Genomic DNA, 18,350 nt, shown 5'->3' with positions numbered 1-18,350 from the left:
TTGCCTTTTAAGGGGTTCATGTCTTCCTCATTCCTCTAAAAATTTAGTTGCATTTTTTTTAAAGCGGTGTAGTTGTTTCTAAAACATCACAAAGCACTTCCATCAGCCAGTGAGTATAAGACCACTTGGAAAGAAGACAAGGCTGAATCTTAACTCCAGAAAGGTTAGTCAATTTTCTACATGAATGCACAGAATGAAATAAAAACCTCAGTACTTCTAACAGCCACAACATTTGGAGCTGGTAAGTAGGTAGTTTCCTGAACAGCTCAAGTGTGTGTGCACATGGGTGGGTGGGGCAAGGGGGGAAAATTAATGTATTAGTACGATGTATGATAACTGCAGGTTTTCATATGGTGCGGTGCACCTCTACCATGCTGAGACCTCCCCTGGAAGTTCCACATCAGATGTGAGGCTAAGATAAAGCATTTCCTTTCTCATGATCTCTGCTATCCTCCTTCCTTGTGCTCTTATCTTGATCTCTCTAAGCCATAGATACATGGTTTACCTCAAGTATTTTCTGGCCCTTCCATTTTCATTGCATATTTCTTTTACTTTAGTTTTCATACAAATATCCTCCTGGAAGTATTCTGCCTAAGCTGCCTTGCATACTCTTTCAAGACTCTCTCTCTTAATGACAGATTTTCTTAATGACAGAAAACAGATTTGGAGTATTTTATATCCCTTCCCTATGTTAGTAATTTCCTTGCTGATATGGAAAAAAAAAAAGTAGTGTTCGAGCAGTGAAGTTAAAAGTTATTTTACTTATTAGCAAGCTCACCCCCCATTCAACTATGGAAGACAAGAATTTTTAAAAAAAGGAAGAATCCCCTTAGCAGACAACAAGTAACACTGTGAACAACCTGAAACTTCAGCTCCTTACATGTTTTAATATTGAACTTTTTTCCCTCACAGGTTGTAATGGACTCATACTTTGCCAAAGATTCAAATTATTACACAGCCTGTTCTACTATAAAGTGGAATGACAGAGATAAAAAAAGTTGGTTTTTTTTTCTTTTTCTTTAAGACAATCATTTCACTGTACACATAATTTTAATGGATGTTGGCTGTTCACTTAAATGCATAGGATATACTAACCAGCAGCTCATCTCCACCAGAATTTGAAAGAAACTGATGTATCTGGGGCATGAATTCCAGAGATGCCAGAACAAAAACTCCCATATGAGACATTCAGAGGGAAATATATTAGGAGAGGTAAAAGGAGGAACAATTGATAGGGAAGCAGAATATTCCATTTTAAAAGGGCCAGTGACTAAAGAATCAGAGACTTATTGCAGACTGAATGTGAGTTTAAGAAAGAGGGAACAATGTCTTCAATTTGAGCCACATCACGTCATATATTTTTAATTCAAAAAGCACCATGGACATGATGGATACAAGAATGGGGATGATTTAAAATTGTTGTAAACATCTACAGAGTTTATTTTAACCTAAAAACTAAACTAGACTTCAGTAGCACCTTGTCTTTTATACAGTATTCCAAAAGCAGTTCACCATTTTGCAAACATTCATTTTGTTCATGCTATGATTCTTCAGTGGTATGCTGGCTTGTTGTTTCAGAGAAACACTTAAACTTGGTACAAGATCCTGTAGTGAGCTCCACAGAGAAAACAGTTCAGCAACACCTCCATTCACTTGGTTTGAGAAACATCTGCTAATACGGATGTTAATTGTACTAGGAAAGACAATAAGCAAACCTTCAGTCTTCATAATGTAGGGGAATATACACAAAATAAATTAACACATGCTTGAAACAGCAAGAGTCATATGCTAGCCTAATGTGACAGCTGATCTGGGTCTTTTCAAAAAATCACTTGTGATGCAAAAAAACCTACAAATTTTTTGTATTAGCAACCCTCTGTGACACTGAACTCCAGAAATGCTATTATCCTTTTGTTCTCCAACAGGCTTTCGTTTTAAGAAACAAAAATCCTACACAACTCATTCTCATTTTCAGTTATCTAGTATAGACAAAGAAAGTCACACTAATCCCTGCTAGGAGACTAATGTAAAAGCTATTTCCCATTCTCTCGTCACAGAGGGAAGAAATCTGATCCATAATTCAACTGAATTACAATCCTGCTAGGAGAAAAAAAAAAAAAAAAAAAAGATCAACAGCTAAGAAAGTTAGATAAAATACTTAAAAGAAAAAAGATCATGAAAGTTTATCTTTACCCATTTTGAGCTCTGCATGTCCAAACTGAGTCTTTAATTCTGGAAGTACCCACCTTCACTCTCACTGGAACAAATCTGAAGTTTAATGTTGAGCTGTTGGTCAATTTTCATTTGCACCCAGCCAGCCAAAGCCAAGTGTATCGTAACACTTAGTAGAGTGTTACGCCTAGATCCATTTCTTCATCATAAACCTGTTGCATACTTGAGCTTTGCAAAAAGCAGTTACAAGCTAAATGACTTAAACACTAATGCAGAAGGTATTACAAGCTTAAGGTTTTAGCATTTCACCATTTAAAAAGATGCTTGATAAAGGGTTGATAAATGTTTTTTAAAAATAACGTTTCTGTACTAGTTTCCTCGAAAATTCCTAGAAATACTGAGTCAACAGAACTCTGTACAGAAACAATAGGAGACTCTAAGCTGGAAAGTTTACACTAGTTTCATTGCATAAATCAGTGTATGATCTTCCAGCTGAATTCAGGTTTCCATTCTGTTCAGAATTAGTATTGGGTGTTTCTTTATGCTTGACCACAAACAATCCAAATTCATGGGCTTATCCTACAGTCTTAGATTAGCTGAAAGCAACAGGTTCTCTTGTATTTTATATGATTGACATTTATCTAAAATTTGTTAATATTAATACTGTCCACCAATATTAATACACACCATTTACAAGCTCAGTATGTCATTAAACTGTCAGGGAGGCACATCCTATGTTAAGATGGTATATTTCAGAAAGATGTTTAGCTGCTCTGATTTCTTAAAAAGATATAACTGGTCTCTGCGAATGTATTTTCTACTCAAGAAAATCCAAGCAGAACACTAGCTCTTACAACTAGCTTACAACACTCAGCTGAATTACCTACTTTTCTTACTCCCCAATTATCAGAATTATTGCAAGATTTTTTTTCTTTTTGTATCCTGAGACCACTGAAGAAATTTATCAGTCCAGTAGGACATCAGTATTTGACCATGCTGGTGATCTTAGCCCTTCAGAAGCTCTGTAAAACACCTGGAAGAGATTCTGGTTTATGCCTGTCTGTTGTCCAAGCATCAGTCTTTTGACCCTATGAGTATTAACACGTTACAGTTTACCAAAGCAGTGATAACAGCAGGTGAAAAGAATACCTGTAATGAAGAGATTCAGAATTAAAAAACAGAATAATTTACCACAAATGCTTTTTTGTGGATCTTTAGTACCATCTCCAGCATTCTTTACTAAATGTTGTTTCTGGCTTTGATATAATCTCAATTTGTTTTAAATGCTACTTCTAAGAACACCAGTAAATATCTACAGACACAAACCCAGAGTGTTCAATGGTTCACAAGGTACATCCCTTTATTATTGTAATCACAAAAACATGATTTTGTACAGGAATGTTTAAGTGAACATTAATCAATGCAATTAAATTTGTTTCATAAAGATCAGGTAAACTTACTACAGAACATTGTATTGTAAAGAAAAAAATATCAGCTTTCTGGCCTTGCAGTGCACATTTTAGTGCAAGTATTAAGACACAATAGTGTTCAATTCAGCAATGTATTGCAGAACATCATGCCACAGTCCACTTCAAAGAGGGTCAGGACATGCAGCTTGTTAATAAAATGCTGTAGTATATAAAAAAGCCACACGTTAATTCATAAAATATATAGTGGTTTATTTGGATGATTTAAAGTGATTTCACTGTGGAATTTAGTTTTATCCAGGACAAACATCCAGAGTGTCTTGTCATTTGGAATATTCTTCTTTTAGGCGATGGCTTTGGCTTCAGGTAGGAATGCCTCCCAGTATTTTATTAGCTTGAAGAGAAGGGAAAACCACTCATTATTAAGTACTAAATGTTGGAAAAGAAAACACATATACCTTCTTCCTCTTGTGGTAAACTTGTCTCCACTGGACAAAGTAAGAACATAGGTGCTTCATATTACTCATTTACATTATTACATAATGCAATAAAAAATACAAGTAATAAATAGACGAATCAGCTCATAGCAACAGAGGCGTTACCACACATTGAACACAATGCTATAGAATACAGTTACACAGAATTTGTTTGCAAGCTCAGTTTGCTATTCGTACCTCTAAGGGTACCACTTTTTTTTTTTTTTTTTTTTTTAAATTAAACAAAGCCAGAGGGTTATATTCCCTGAAAGAACAAAGGAAAGCCTCCAGACACTCTTTTGAGAACAAGGTCTATTTCTGAGTCATTGGAAACTGTTTTACTGCTTCACAATATTCAGTAATATTTTATACGTTTAAAAAAGAGCATTAAACATTTAAGTATTCAAGTCTCTTCAGTCAGTCTAAGTACATATTCATTACAATTTACTCCAATCTACAAGTGAAAGTATTACTTCAGTTTCAGAAGACGACAAGACCCTCCACTCGCCCGTATCCCTATGGGAGCTTCTCCCTTGCTTCCCTGAATTAGAGCTGTGCAAGGGAGCATGGCAATAGCTGGGAAACTGCAATCACTGTTACTCTCCAATACAGTACAGACTAGAAATAGTTCTTTATGTTTTAGAAACTGCTATACTTAAAGCCTGTCTTTTCTTAACTAACCTAATATGGAAGGTATTAAATATTAACTTGTACAAAACTTAAAATTTATCTTACCTGCTGTTGTGTTTGCACTAATGACTCTAAGTACTCGATAATAACAGTTTTAAAGTCTTTCACTCGTTCTTTCTGTTAATAAATAAATTATGGCATATTAACCTCTTAACCAATTTTACTTGGAATGTCAATATTATCTAAAGTAAAACTGTCATTTACTTGCACAAAATTATACGTGCCTCAAATCTTCCCACTTCCTTGCGAATGGTTTTGGAGATCTGTTCAAAATCTTTTTCCCCTTGCTGAACTTTTGTCTCCCACTGGCAAAGGAAAGACATGCAGAGATAATAAGAATTTGTGTTGTCCATTCAGTCTATCAGTATCTGAACTTTTTTTAGTATATCAGTGATAGTCACTCAAGAGCTGAAAAGGACCTATTTCGTTTTTTTGGCATACTTAAGGGAGTCTTAAAATAACAATTTCAAAGTAACAATTTGTGTAATAGGATGTAATCAAATCAGTTAGAACAATAGTATCTCTAAGGTAATGCTATCTGTAGATGAAATGTGAAAATATCTTAGTATTGCTGTTCAGGAACACTTAATAACATTTCTTTAAAGATTCATCAGAAAGGAGAAAGGATCTCTAAAGCTTTACCTGCTATTCTGTTTACAAACACCATTATAAAAGGAATCTAAACCTGTAAGTTTTCTGTGACTACCTGTCCCATCAAGTGTGGAAGAGTCTCAAAAGTCAGTTCCCTGTACTTTCCTAATCCCAGAAGAGATGACTAGATCTTCATCTCTGCCTATAGTCAAGTATATGATTACCTCTGTCATGTTTCTGTTGCAGGTGACAAGCTATTGAGAATGTGTTTATTGGCTTTCCAGTCAGAACAAATGCATGTTGCATAAGCAAGCCAAAGCACATACTTTCTTGTTCTGTGGGAACTGTTTTCATAGAAAGCAGGAGTACAAAAGTTATTGCAGTTAAGAAGAGCACAAAAGGAAAATTCAGAGTAAGTGATGCTGCTTGTGGGGTTTTGCCATATTGGGAGTGTGGCATTCATGTAACAACACATGACACTAGGTTATGTTTCTCCTTAGTTTACAGGAAAAGACATCCAGCTACACAATAAGAGATCATCATTATCTACACTACCTTATAACTGCTTTTATACACCTATTAATATTGTTAAATTTAAGCTATGAGCCTCACACTTCAGACGCATGCAGGCTACCATATTTAAAATGCAGTTGTATTTGTTCACCTCAAAATACTAACCAAGTCATGGGAGCCAATATACCCAGTAACACTTATCTTCCTCAGAAAAAGGCAGCAGGGAAGCAACATACTTCAATATACCATATTCCTGTTAGCAGTCCTGGGGTGCTACTTACTTATTCACAGCAGCATTTTGTGGTGCAGTGCCAAGTTACTATTGTGGTGTAAGATGAACATCATCTATGTTCCAACAGATTTCTACGTATTTATATTTTTAGTTTATATTTATTCAGAGTCCCCTTACTGCCTTTTCAGATATACATTATGAAGCTATGCAGTAAGTCATAATAGGATGTCCTTCACGAAAGAACAGCCTGAAGAGTTATCTAATAACTGAAACAATACAAAACTCAGCCAAGGAAAAGGTAGATTAAGACTGCCTGTGCCTTCCTACCACAGCAACTAGAGGTGCCTACGACTTCAGTGAAAGCTTCTATAGGCCTAATGGATCCAACATCCCACAGTTTCATCATGCCCAAATGCCAGGTCCTATACGAATTATCACTAGATAATAGTCTGCCATCTTACAGTTGCTGACAAAAAGAAATTTCTCCTTATTCAATATGCTGTTTCTAGGACTGTTCTTTGGCCTTTTATTGGCAAAAAGCAACTAAGTCATGGATGAAGCTCAAGCTGTGTAGGCTTCCACTTTGCAGTTTCTCTGCCAGAAGGGACTACTATTACAGAATTCAGCAACTCTGAACATATTTCAATGGCAATAACTTCAATCAGCACATTCAAATTGTGGGTTTACTAATAACCTTCTCTAATCATCCAATAAAGTAGGAAAAATAAATCTTCAGGAACAACATAATTAATTCTTTTAATACTGGGACTAGGAAAGGATCACCAAGTATTTCCTACTACTTCCAATACTCAGGAAGTATTTTCAGCAAGGCGTTCCAGCTCACTTGTATTGTGGATGGATGGGTGACATCAAGAGAGGCAACCAGCAAGAACGTGGTCACACAAGAGTGACACTAAGTTTTCCCAGTAAACAAAGGCCTTTTTTAAGAAAAAGAAAGTCAAGTTAATGAGTAACTTCAACACTGTATGCAAAATACATTGAGGGGCAGAAGGAACAAAGCAGCATGTGGTTAGTGACCAATGAGGAAGCCAAACAAAGTAACTGTGTAAGAGAGCTTGAAATCTGTAATGATGTTCTCCCACTATTTAATGGGAGAATACTGGCGTGTAATTAGAATGCATTAATGTTAAATAATTAAGTTGTCCTACCTCTTCAATTTCCTTAGTGAAGCATGATAGAAAAAGTGTATAAATTATGACACTTCAACATGTTAGATTTATTTTTACTGAAATTACACCATATATACATACATATATATATATATATGGGTAGATAAGCTGCATAATTAAGCAAAACATGGGAACAGTTCTCCGTTAGTTATCTTAGCTAGATTTTAGCTTTAGAAGCCAAGAGATGCTTCTCTGCCTACCCAAGCATTCTGTTAACAGTTAAAAGCATTATTTAACTTGTCCATGTTCCCCTCCTCCCATCTCCCAGACTCTGTAGAGACAGTATTAACTGCCTTACAGATCTTACAATGAGTAACAATTGCATACATTTAATATTTTAAATAAATTCCTTTTAACAATTTCAGTAAATATGGAAAACAGCAAATGAGTAAGTGATTTGTAAATAAAATGCTATAAAGTAGTGCATTAATGCAGAATGAATGAGTTAATGCAGAAAGTCTGACCTCCAGAATAATGTTTGATAACAGACATTACCTCCTTTATCTCATCTTTAGCTTGCTGCAATTTATCAGGTTTGTTGGCAAGTTGGAGCTTTGCTTCAGCTTCACGTTTTTTTTGTAAAGTGACCTGAGCATCTTGCCACTTCTGCCAGCATTTCATTCGATGATCAAACACACCCTGTAAGGACAGACAAATTTATTAAACAACTGGAATTGTTAGGGCTAAATTCCTAGTAGGAAAAGGTAATTCTGGATAAAGCTGGAACAAGTATACTCAAAGAAACGTCACTATGCCTACCACATGTCGTCTTGCATTTCATTTGACGGCATGCTTGCACAGCTCAATACCTTCCACAAATAACAGGGTATTCAAGAAGCCTTTTCAGAGCAGTCACCTTAGTGCTCCAGACCATTTTATGTTTCTCATTCCATCAAAACACTACCAAAACAACAACTACAAAGTGCTCTATTATGCAAATACTTCTCTAAATGCAAATTCTAGTGAACTTTTTATGCATATAGATTACATGCATATTCAGCAATACATTTTTGTTAGCAATGGACTAATGCAGCAGAATTAAAGTACACATATGGAGGAAAAAAAAAAAAAAGGAAACTAGAAAGAAAAATATATACTCCCAGCAACCTGGCAAGTTCAAAGCTATTTCTGGATAAAAGTCATAGACACACTTTCCCATGTCAAAACCTAATTATGTTGTGCAGCATAACTTACAATAAAATTGAGTATTTTCTTTAATGACATGTAGATCCACAAATTGTATTTGTTTCTTATTTACAGAAACTATTGGCTATCTACCGAATACAGCCAAATTATATTCTTGAAAAGTTATGGGCATACTGTAAAAATAAGTAACCTGAAATAAACAAGTACATTATGCTTAGTCACAGCAGTGTATGGCATCCCCAAATACTGTGTACAATTAGTACTGCTCAATGTAGAAGGTGTTCACCACTGACATTTTGTCTGTATCTTATTAATCCACTCCTAATTTTGATCACAACCATTTTTATCATTGGAATAACTGATCATGGATGCATTCATTTTACTCAGCTAGAACTTCAGGCAAAAACTTAGTCTTGACTGTGTTATGATGTGTGCAAATGCACACATTCATTTACCCTAAACGTACAAGTTGAGGAATATGACTTTAAACACACAAATCAGTATTTTGCCTTGTAGTACTCACTTTTACTGCAGCAATGAGACGAATGTAATCACCAAGAAGTTCTGCGAACACATAGAAATCAGCAAAAGCTTGTTCTTGATGCAATTGATCTATCTTCTCCTCAACCTCTGCAAGCTGAGACAAAGCTCTAGACAGAGCAGTGTGGTCCTCAGAATTACCTAACATGGCAGCACTTTTAGCAAAGGCAGCTATGTTGGCTGAAAGCTCTGAAATACAGAAGTAATGTTCAGTACAATATAGTTAATTTGTTACATTACTCTGTAGCATAGATCAGTGGAGCAGAGACCTCTACCCTATTTCAACCCTAACTTCACCAACTGGAAAATATTATCTGCATTTCCTAAAGCTCATGATAAAATACACAAGGAGATCACAAGGAAACCACATGTAGGAGAACAACTCCTGCACAAAAAAATCTGCACAAGTAAATGTTTTGCTGAGCCTGTTAATATCATGCCTACTCTGTCTACCAAAAGACATGGAAAAAACTGTCACTTTGCTATTATCCAACTGCCTAGTTCAGAGAAAAAGCAAGCCCACAAAACAAAAGCCAAGTCACCTACATAGCAAATACGAAAAAATTTTAACAGGTCTACAGCACAGTTGTTCCATGCAGTTCAGAGTGGGAAAAAACCTAACTATTTCACAAAACCACCACCCCCATGAATGGAATTTATTTCTGTTGGACTCTTTTATTGACTAAAGTACCTTTAACTGTGCATACTGTAATGTATTGCCACATTCTGACATGCCTTAAAAGAAAAAAAAAAAAAACACATACCAGCATGTTTGGCATCTATGAATGTCAACTTTTGAGCTTATTTATTAACAAATACTAGGGCAATTGTCTCATCAAATCCCATGTAAGTCATCCTGTACAAAGTTAAGTCCTATAAAGGAACTTTGAGCAAATGTTTAATCCAAACTGCTTCAGGATTAAAAGTGCAGGCTTGTTTGCAACCATGCTGCATCTATGGAATCATTAGAACACCTGAAATGTTTGTAGAAGCAAAATGTCTTCAAATATTTAAAACCCTTACAATTTAAGCATAACTCTTAAAAAAAAAACCAAAGCAAAACCAATTCTTCAGATCTATAAGCAGGTGTCAAATCAACAGTAAACAAACACTTCCATTTTCCATTTCTTCTTAAAATACTCCTTAGCCTTGAGGACATCTGGCCAAAGATTTTTACTGTGGAGAATAATTCCTGATAGAGTCATGAGAAAGCAACTTGTGATATTTTCATATACTTTTGAAAGTGTAGAGCTGGAAGGTGACCCCATATTTTAACATAACACAGCAGTGTCAGAAGGCACATTTATGGTCTTCCTTGAACTACTAATCAAAGTTTTGGTGTCTTAGTTTTTTTAAAATCATCTGATGGAAAGCAATCTTTGACAAAACAGCAGCACAGGTGATTAAAATATAAACTTACAGGCTTTGCTTCTCTCTAAAATAAGTAAACCAAAAGCCGACATTCTGAGACTAGTTATCTTTCCAGAAAAGTTTACCTTAACAGTAACTTGATGATGTATCATTATGTGGACCAAGTTAAGAATAGTAAATTCCTGTTTGAGAGCTTAAACTGAGTTAACAGAACAACACTAAACCAAAAGATATTTAAATGGATTTACGCAGCCACTTTTTGTTCAGAAGGAAATTACTCTTGCCATGAGACCTACAGATACATTTATGGATGTCTACTGTAGTAGAATTACTTGCTAGATATGGTACTGAATCTCTGTAAAAAAAGATTCATATGCTAAATCAATACAGTGACTTTAGGAATAGCAGATATTCTGGTTAAAATTAAGATTAAAAACAAGTATAGAAAAATGCTAGGGCAGTGTAAACTAAAAGGTACAATTAGAATATTTTAGCATTAAACTATACTGCATAACTAATTAGTTAAGAGCTCTGACATACTAAGCTCGTTTCATCACCATTTCCTAAAGTTCTAAGCACTTCAGTTCATGCAGCCACATAAAAGTAAAGTTACCTTTTCTGTGGCAGACTAATGCTTCGACACTGGCATGAAGTTTCCTAAGTTGCTGATCCAGATTCTCAAATTGCTGCTGTTTTTCTTCAAACCACTGACAAAAGATGAAAGAGTCAAGCATTACAAACTAGATTACCAACAACATTTCTGGTTTTAAAGAAGCAAATTATCCACATACTGCCAGGGTGGTCAACTGATACAGCTAAGAATTCCAGCCAATAAGCAAATTAATAACCCATTTTCTACTTCTACAGCTTTAAAATGCAATTGTTGAGGCTCATTAATTTGTCTCATTATTCAAGCCAAAAAATCAGCTCTTACTGCATCCGATTCATTCATCTTGATTGTCATTTTGTTGACAGCATCGGCAGCCTTGTTCACCATCCTCAATATTCCTGCTCCACTCAGAGCCTGGGTGTTAACTGCTCTCGGCAGCTGGAATTGAATGACAAATAAGGGCAAACAGACTGGTTAAAAGGATGGAGGTTTAACTGGGCACAAGGGGGAAAGAAAAGGATATAGGGTTTTCTTTACTCCTATGTGTTTCAATATAGTGGAATCTAATTTCTGATTTACTACTTTTACATTCTCAAGAGGAAAACTTAAAAATATAGACTATTTACTTTTCTTCTACATTTTTACATTTAAATGGAACAAACAACCCACTTGTCCAAAGTTATTATGCACTAGCCAAAGGTCCTAACTAGCCACCTATACGCTACAGAGAACAAACTGCCGCTACAGGAACAGAAAAGCTTAGATTTACAACAAATTAGATGAAAGAAATTCTGTAACACATTTAATTGCAATGCAAGATTTGCACTGAGTGCTGATTATAAAAGGTTAGTATCTTTTTGCTTTTCAGTATAGGCCAGATTTCAAAACCTACCTCATGCATATCAAGAGACCTCTGTATTTGCTTAGGTACTTAGAAATCCTCAGCGGTAAGTTAACAAACTTTAAATTTAATTGATATTGTTATTCAGGCTAGTCTGAATACGCCATACAAGGTGGCCCCTATGTCAGACTATTTACTTTCCATGAGACGTTTTCTCTGTCAGCAGCATTGACAAATCCACTGTAAGTTATCTATCAATGATGTTTTTGTCAGTATTGAGGTCTCTGTGACTTATTAGTATAACTAAGATACTGACATTGGCCAAAGGACAGTTCAGTATTACACTGAATCCGCTATGTACATTTATAAAGAGATATTATGCATCTTTAACAATATATTTAATATTGCAAAAGGTGCCAAACTGATAGCACAGGTGACTGAAGTCCTCTATTCACAAAACATCTAGTCTGGCCTGCAGCATTGCTAGCATTTTCACATTATCCTACCAATACACCTCAAGTTGGACTCCTAGAGGCAAGAGAGCTGCTTCCAAGCCAGTTTAATTCTTGATCTTATTTAACAATCAGTAACATCAATTATGGGTTTTCACCATGTATGACAAGCTTCACTCAGAACTGGACAGACCAACTCACTTGAGAAATCGCTGAACAGCAAATAGCTTTTGGTCATTACCACTCCAAGTTTTATCCGAGGCAGAGGCACACCATTACCTAAGTAGCCTCTGCCATTCTATCCCATGAAGGGTACAATCCAATTTCATTTCATATGAGTTTAGGGGATTAGGTCTCAGTACAAAGAGAATATATTGCTTTGTAGGTTACTATATCTAGAAACAAACAGGACAACTTAAAAAAACTTAAAATACCTCGGAACTTTCCAAGAACTGTCTTAAATCTGGATCCTGTAATAAGGTTGGGTGTTTTACTGTTCGTTGTAGATACCTATGATTTTAAAAATTAAAATATTAGATAACAAAACAGATTTAATATGCCTGACAGCATTGAAAAGTGTCCTTCATCTAAAAAACGGGTACAATGCAGCACACAATTTCCCTCATTATCTAATGGGGCTTGAATACTCTTAAAAAGTCACCTCTAAAGGGTCAGATGATAGTTCAGTCTCCATGCCCCTTCAATCCTTTGCCTCTCTGCTGACTCTTCAAACCATATGTATGCAATCTGTCACCTTCCTCCAACAAACACTTAGGCTAAGTCCTACACAGAGTTACAAGTTAGGACCACTAATCCGTTGAAACATTCACTGAAGCCTTACTCCAGTAAGGCTGCCACAAAACCTGGAACTTTTGACTGAAAGTGATGCAGCCCCATGCACTCCATACCACAACATAACACACCAGAGGTGTGGGCAGTGGTTTCTAATATAGTTTGTTTACACCAGAAACTCCTTAAAGTGGGGCTTGCCATAATTTTATGTTGCACAGTGGTAAAATACTGTACTTCGTATTTTCAACAGCTGAGTGAAGTCCTCCTCCTCTAGTAACAGCCAATTTATGCCAGAAAAAAACAGATGAGCTTGTTAAAACATTCTTGTACAGTGCAGTGGACAGGCTTTTTGTTACAGATAATTCTGGCTGACTTGTTTTAGAATTAAAGGAAATCTTGGAGAAATGAGCTGATTATGTTCAATATGTCAATCTCTCTCATGCCACAATTCAGCTAGTCACATCAATGTACTGTAAGTATCAGAAGGCCATTTTACTTCCAAGTGACTGAAGGTCTCTTTCTCCCATCTCTCTGCCCAACAGTTGATTTTCTATGTAACAGATTGTCCTGGTTTCAGCTGTGATAGAGTTAATTTTCTTTCTAGTAGCTGGTATAGTGCTATGTTTTGGATTTAGTATGAGAATAAAGTTGCTAACACACTGATGTTTTCAGTTGTTGCTAAGTAGTGTTTAGACTAAGTCAAGGATTTTTCAGCTTCTCATGTCCAGACAGCAAGAAGGCTGGAGAGGCACAATAAGCTGGGAGGGGACACAGCCAGGACAGCTGACCCAAACTGGCCAAAGGAATATTCCATACCATGGGATATCAAACTGGCCAAAGGAATATTCCATACCATGTGATGTCACATCCAGTATATAAACTGGGGGGAGTTGGCCTGGGGGATCACTGCTCAGGAACTAACTGGGCATTGGTGAGTGAGTGGTGAGCAATTCTGTTGTGCATCACTTGTTTTGTATATTCCAATTATTTTATTATTATTATTGTCATTTTATTATTGTTACCATTATTATTTTCTTCCTTTCTGTTCTACTAAACTGTTCTTATCTGAACCCACTAGTTTTACTGTTTTCTCTCCCCCATCCCACTGGGTGGTGGGTGGAGTGAGTGAGCAGGTGCGCGGTGCTTAGTTGCTGGCTGGGGTTAAACCACAACACAGATATACTGAAGTGCCCTAATTCCTTAAACCCAAAATGCCTATGTAAGCTGTTAAAGTTTTACTTACTGAATCTCTGCAATCTTAATTTTAAGCACCAACCAGTTTGGAAAGAGTTAGCTGTAATCCTCTCAATGAATAAGGCTACATTTCCCATTACTAATGGGAATTATTCCATTTCTACAGAGAAATTTGGCAGCAGCATACAGCCTCCAGTGTCCTTCTAAGCACAGATGGCCCAGAGCCCAAATACAGAGCCCATGTAGCATATTACAAGTCATTCTGAGGCCAAACAAGTTTTGATTAGATATATACATTACCTTTCTAGAGCTGCTCTTCTTTTCTCTACAAATTCAGTAGATGAAGAATCTTCCTTGCCTACTTTAACCTTGGTCATGCCTTTGAAGAAAATAGCATCATATTGATTTTATTTTATCATAAATAAATCATGAACATAATTGATGTGATTAGAAGATATAGCTCACCTAAGTTTATGTATTTAAGTCAAATTACAATGAAAAACACTAGACAGGAACAGAAAGAATATCAACACTGCATGCTGCATGGTTTTGTGGAAGCAGCTCTGTGAAATACACAATTTCCTGTAATATATTAATTGTGACTATAAGTTACACAAAACTAGTTTAATTTGCATTTTTTAAGACAATCTAACTGAAGATCAGAGTCTTACTGGTCACTTATGTTCAGAAGAAGACAACAGTTACCCAAATAAAGCAGAATAGGAAAATAAAGCTCAGGTTATGAGCCTGTTAATTGGTAAGCTTATTACCAATATTTTCATTCTATTACTTTTTTAAGTTCTTTAAGAGTTTTTCAGTCAACTAAGGCAAACTAACCAGCTCTGAAAATTCTGAAGCATATGAACAACTACAAACCAAATGGAGAATAAAATTAGCAGTATAACATGTATGCAGCTTTACATCACTTCCTCTGCCCAAGTCAAGAGTGGCCAAAAAACTATGACAGGGGAGCCAGAGTTACTAATGGATCGTGGTATGGGAAATACATTCAACCTCAGCAATGGAAGAACTCTAAAACTGTCAGACTGAGGTCAATATTTTTCATGCTAAAGACCCAAACTCAGAGAGATTAGGAACCTGAGTCCTATTAAAAACCACCATGAAACACTGAACATTCATAATTATTATTTCCTAAAACACAGGAGAGGTATGTTATGATACAGTCCAAACATCTTATTTCTACCTGTAGTGTATTCCTGCTCTGTTAGTTCTGTGCTTCTCCAGCTAAAAGTTCTAAGTCTGAGATTCTGAATATGTACTCTGTGATCTGCTAGGTCAACAGTTCCCAAAGTTGTTCCTCACCAGATCTCCCTTCTGGCTTTAGAAGTTTCACAGAGTAATCCATGGAGGGGACAAACAGCATCCCTACAGGAACAAGGAGGGACCCTTAACCTCTCAGTGAAGCCTTAGTTTTTCCCTTCTCTGTAACATGATGAAAATAAATCCGATTGGCTTTTTTTTTTTTCCAAAGGTATACTACACAGTGTAATGTAACTGTAAATCCACAAATTTATCTGTAAAATTGAGTGTGTCTTTAAGTACAAGGATTAAAGTATTGAAACAAAGGTGAGGTAATTCACATGCCTCATCTTTTTGCATTAGAGTATTACTATTCATTAATATTTAACTGCAGAAAGCATGAAATGCTGCAGTTTAATTCAAAAGATCCTTCACATTTGATAGCAACAGAAGTTCATAGGAAAAAACCTGAATATGTAATCAAATGACCAATATGAGGAATTCCTAACTTGTGATATTGGCAGTTATTTCTAGATATCATATCAGGTTTCTTTTGCTGCTAATATAAGCCTATTTAAATGCAAGTGTAAAGGCAGTTTCGGTAGCCCAAACATTCTAATCCTTTGCAGGAAAGGATCCATGACTTAATAGATTATTTTCTTAAAAACGGAAAATGTGATTTTCCAACACATATATGTAAGTAGTGAGTTCATCAGTTTGGATGAACGTCCAACTCTAGCTCACCACTGACTCAGTTTTATCCTGTTGCTCCATAGCCAGTAATTGAAGACTTGAATTCGTGGCTAAGGTCTGAAGTGCAAGCCGCTCCCACCAGTCACCAAAATAAACTTGGAGCTTAAAACTCCAGGTGTTATCAACAGTGTAAAAGAATGAACAGACTAAGGGCTTTTGTACAATACACACTGCATAACACTGAATGTATGATATTTCGTATTAAGACTTTAAAAATAAACAGCTGTGATGTAAACGCAATATGTCATCTCACTTTCAGCTGTTTTGCCAGCTCTGTGCTTTATGGTGCCACATTTTAAATCAGCCTAGAATCCCTTATTTTCTCCGGAATTAGAAAGGTATGGACTACATATTTTGGGGCAGAACTAAATACCACAGGTGCACTGAAGTTCCAAGTTTAAAGCAGGAGTTTCATGCTCTTTGGAAAATGTCCTACAGAGTCTGTGAGTTTTCCCAACTTATCCGTAGCTTGACAAAGTCTCTATACGAGGTTCTGAAGTGACAGCCAGTGCTTGCTTACACTGCAATAAGTCCCACCATTTTACACACTTCCAGGTCTATCGATATTTATGCTGGTTTTGTTCAAGTGGTACTTCAAATCCAGTCCAAGCTTTGTCTTACAGATGACTTTGACTGTGATGCAAGTACTGCATTTCCATGTAATTGCACACTGTCGTAAATGCCTTAAATGTTGTATCATCCAAAGGACATGACTAGAAGCCTCATTCCATCTTTATAAGCCCTGTTAGCATTTGTAATTAAACTTATTCTTGTTACATGAAAAATTGGTTATTATAGAATCATACATTACTTTCAAGAAGTACCAAAAATTCTGATCAAATTTCCAATCTTACAGACTGAAAAATGCAGTGCTTTTCCACAGAATTAAAAGCGTGATTTTCCCAAGCTTTCTGCTGCCTACATCTACTCAGTCTGGCTATTCCTACTCATATGAAAAGCTGCTGCTCCAATTAGCTTTACAGACTAAACTACCAGAAAAGAAGTCCTGCCATTCCCTACATATCAAACAGCGTTCTACAGTCCAATCACTTATTTATAGAGGTAAGCCAAAAGACTTCAACAGGTTTTATGGTTTTAAATGTTCAGTTATTTTGAAAGAACCTCTACTACTTAGAGCTTATAAAACGGAAGTTGCTTCAATGCATCAGGCATGCTTCTTAGTTCACGAAGAAAGGATCTGATCCTTTAAGGCGTTCACAAAGACTAGCATCACTCAAAAGTGTTTTCTGAATTAGAAGTTTGAAGAATTAACTAGGGGTTTTAGTGTTCACCATAACCAAAAGAAACAAACTGAAGTATTTGAAAGGTAGAGTATGTATGAAGCTTTGCATATTGCAGGCAACTGTTAACAGCACAAGTTAAAAAACTTTCATTTAATGTCTTTGTTTTGATAGACTAATCAGCTCTTGAAGGGCTACAGTGAAGAAAGAATGATAGGCAAGAAACAGGCAGCCATGTATTAAGACAAATGTCATTACTATCAATGCCAGCCTGAGTTGGGAAAAGGCCAGTACATACCTTTCCAAATTAACCTGAACTTTTTAAAAATACAGACAGGAAGAATATTTAATAGTTTGGACCACCTGATAAGCAGCAACTAACATTTGTGCAGAAATGTATTTATTTTACAAGCCCAACAGGTATTAAAATACTTAATTTGTATTACAGTACTTAAATAACATGCTTAAATTCAACTTTACAGGCGCTACACTTACCTACAATACTTTTTTCTGGAGCTGGAGGCACAATGTAACCAATATGCATGTACTTTGTTGCTAATTTGCTGTGCAAGCCAAGAAAATCACTGAACCTTCTTTTAACCGAGAATTCATTTTTGTGGAACATGGAAAGTGATGTCTTAAAAAAAAAAAAATTCGTTATGAATTACTGATCCATCTACTTAGCTACGATACAAAGTTATCTGCAAACGTTTGTTGCACTAGTTACCTTTGTTGTTACTCTGTATGCCATATAAGCATTCATGCCATCTCCTGTAAGAAAATTAAGACACTTATCCTAGGTCAAGTTATTTTAATCCCTCCACAAACCTTTTATTCCAAAATATACATTAAATAGCTT

General features: G+C 36.0%; 1 protein-coding gene across 2 annotated transcripts in view; it reads right to left on the bottom strand.

Annotated features, from left to right (window-relative positions):
- Positions 1-3,506: 3,506 nt before the first annotated feature.
- Positions 3,507-18,350, bottom strand: part of SNX2 (sorting nexin 2) — a 35,612-nt gene continuing 20,768 nt past the window's right edge. For both annotated transcript variants that reach the window (XM_052778061.1, XM_052778060.1), the window contains 11 exons: positions 18,219-18,262; positions 17,987-18,128; positions 14,538-14,616; positions 12,686-12,761; positions 11,283-11,396; positions 10,962-11,055; positions 8,961-9,166; positions 7,787-7,930; positions 4,986-5,070; positions 4,811-4,878; positions 3,507-3,993 (listed from right to left, as the gene is read on the bottom strand). In XM_052778061.1, coding sequence (XP_052634021.1) covers positions 3,943-3,993; positions 4,811-4,878; positions 4,986-5,070; positions 7,787-7,930; positions 8,961-9,166; positions 10,962-11,055; positions 11,283-11,396; positions 12,686-12,761; positions 14,538-14,616; positions 17,987-18,128; positions 18,219-18,262 — 1,103 coding nt within the window. In that variant the 3' untranslated portion in view covers positions 3,507-3,942. The remainder of the gene's footprint in view (positions 3,994-4,810; positions 4,879-4,985; positions 5,071-7,786; positions 7,931-8,960; positions 9,167-10,961; positions 11,056-11,282; positions 11,397-12,685; positions 12,762-14,537; positions 14,617-17,986; positions 18,129-18,218; positions 18,263-18,350) is intronic.

This window comes from Harpia harpyja, chromosome Z (genome assembly GCF_026419915.1).
Source record: "Harpia harpyja isolate bHarHar1 chromosome Z, bHarHar1 primary haplotype, whole genome shotgun sequence".
NCBI classification, from domain to species: Eukaryota; Metazoa; Chordata; class Aves; order Accipitriformes; family Accipitridae; genus Harpia; species Harpia harpyja.
The sequence above is the reverse complement of the archived record's forward strand: the minus strand, read 5'-3'. Positions and strand labels throughout refer to the sequence as shown.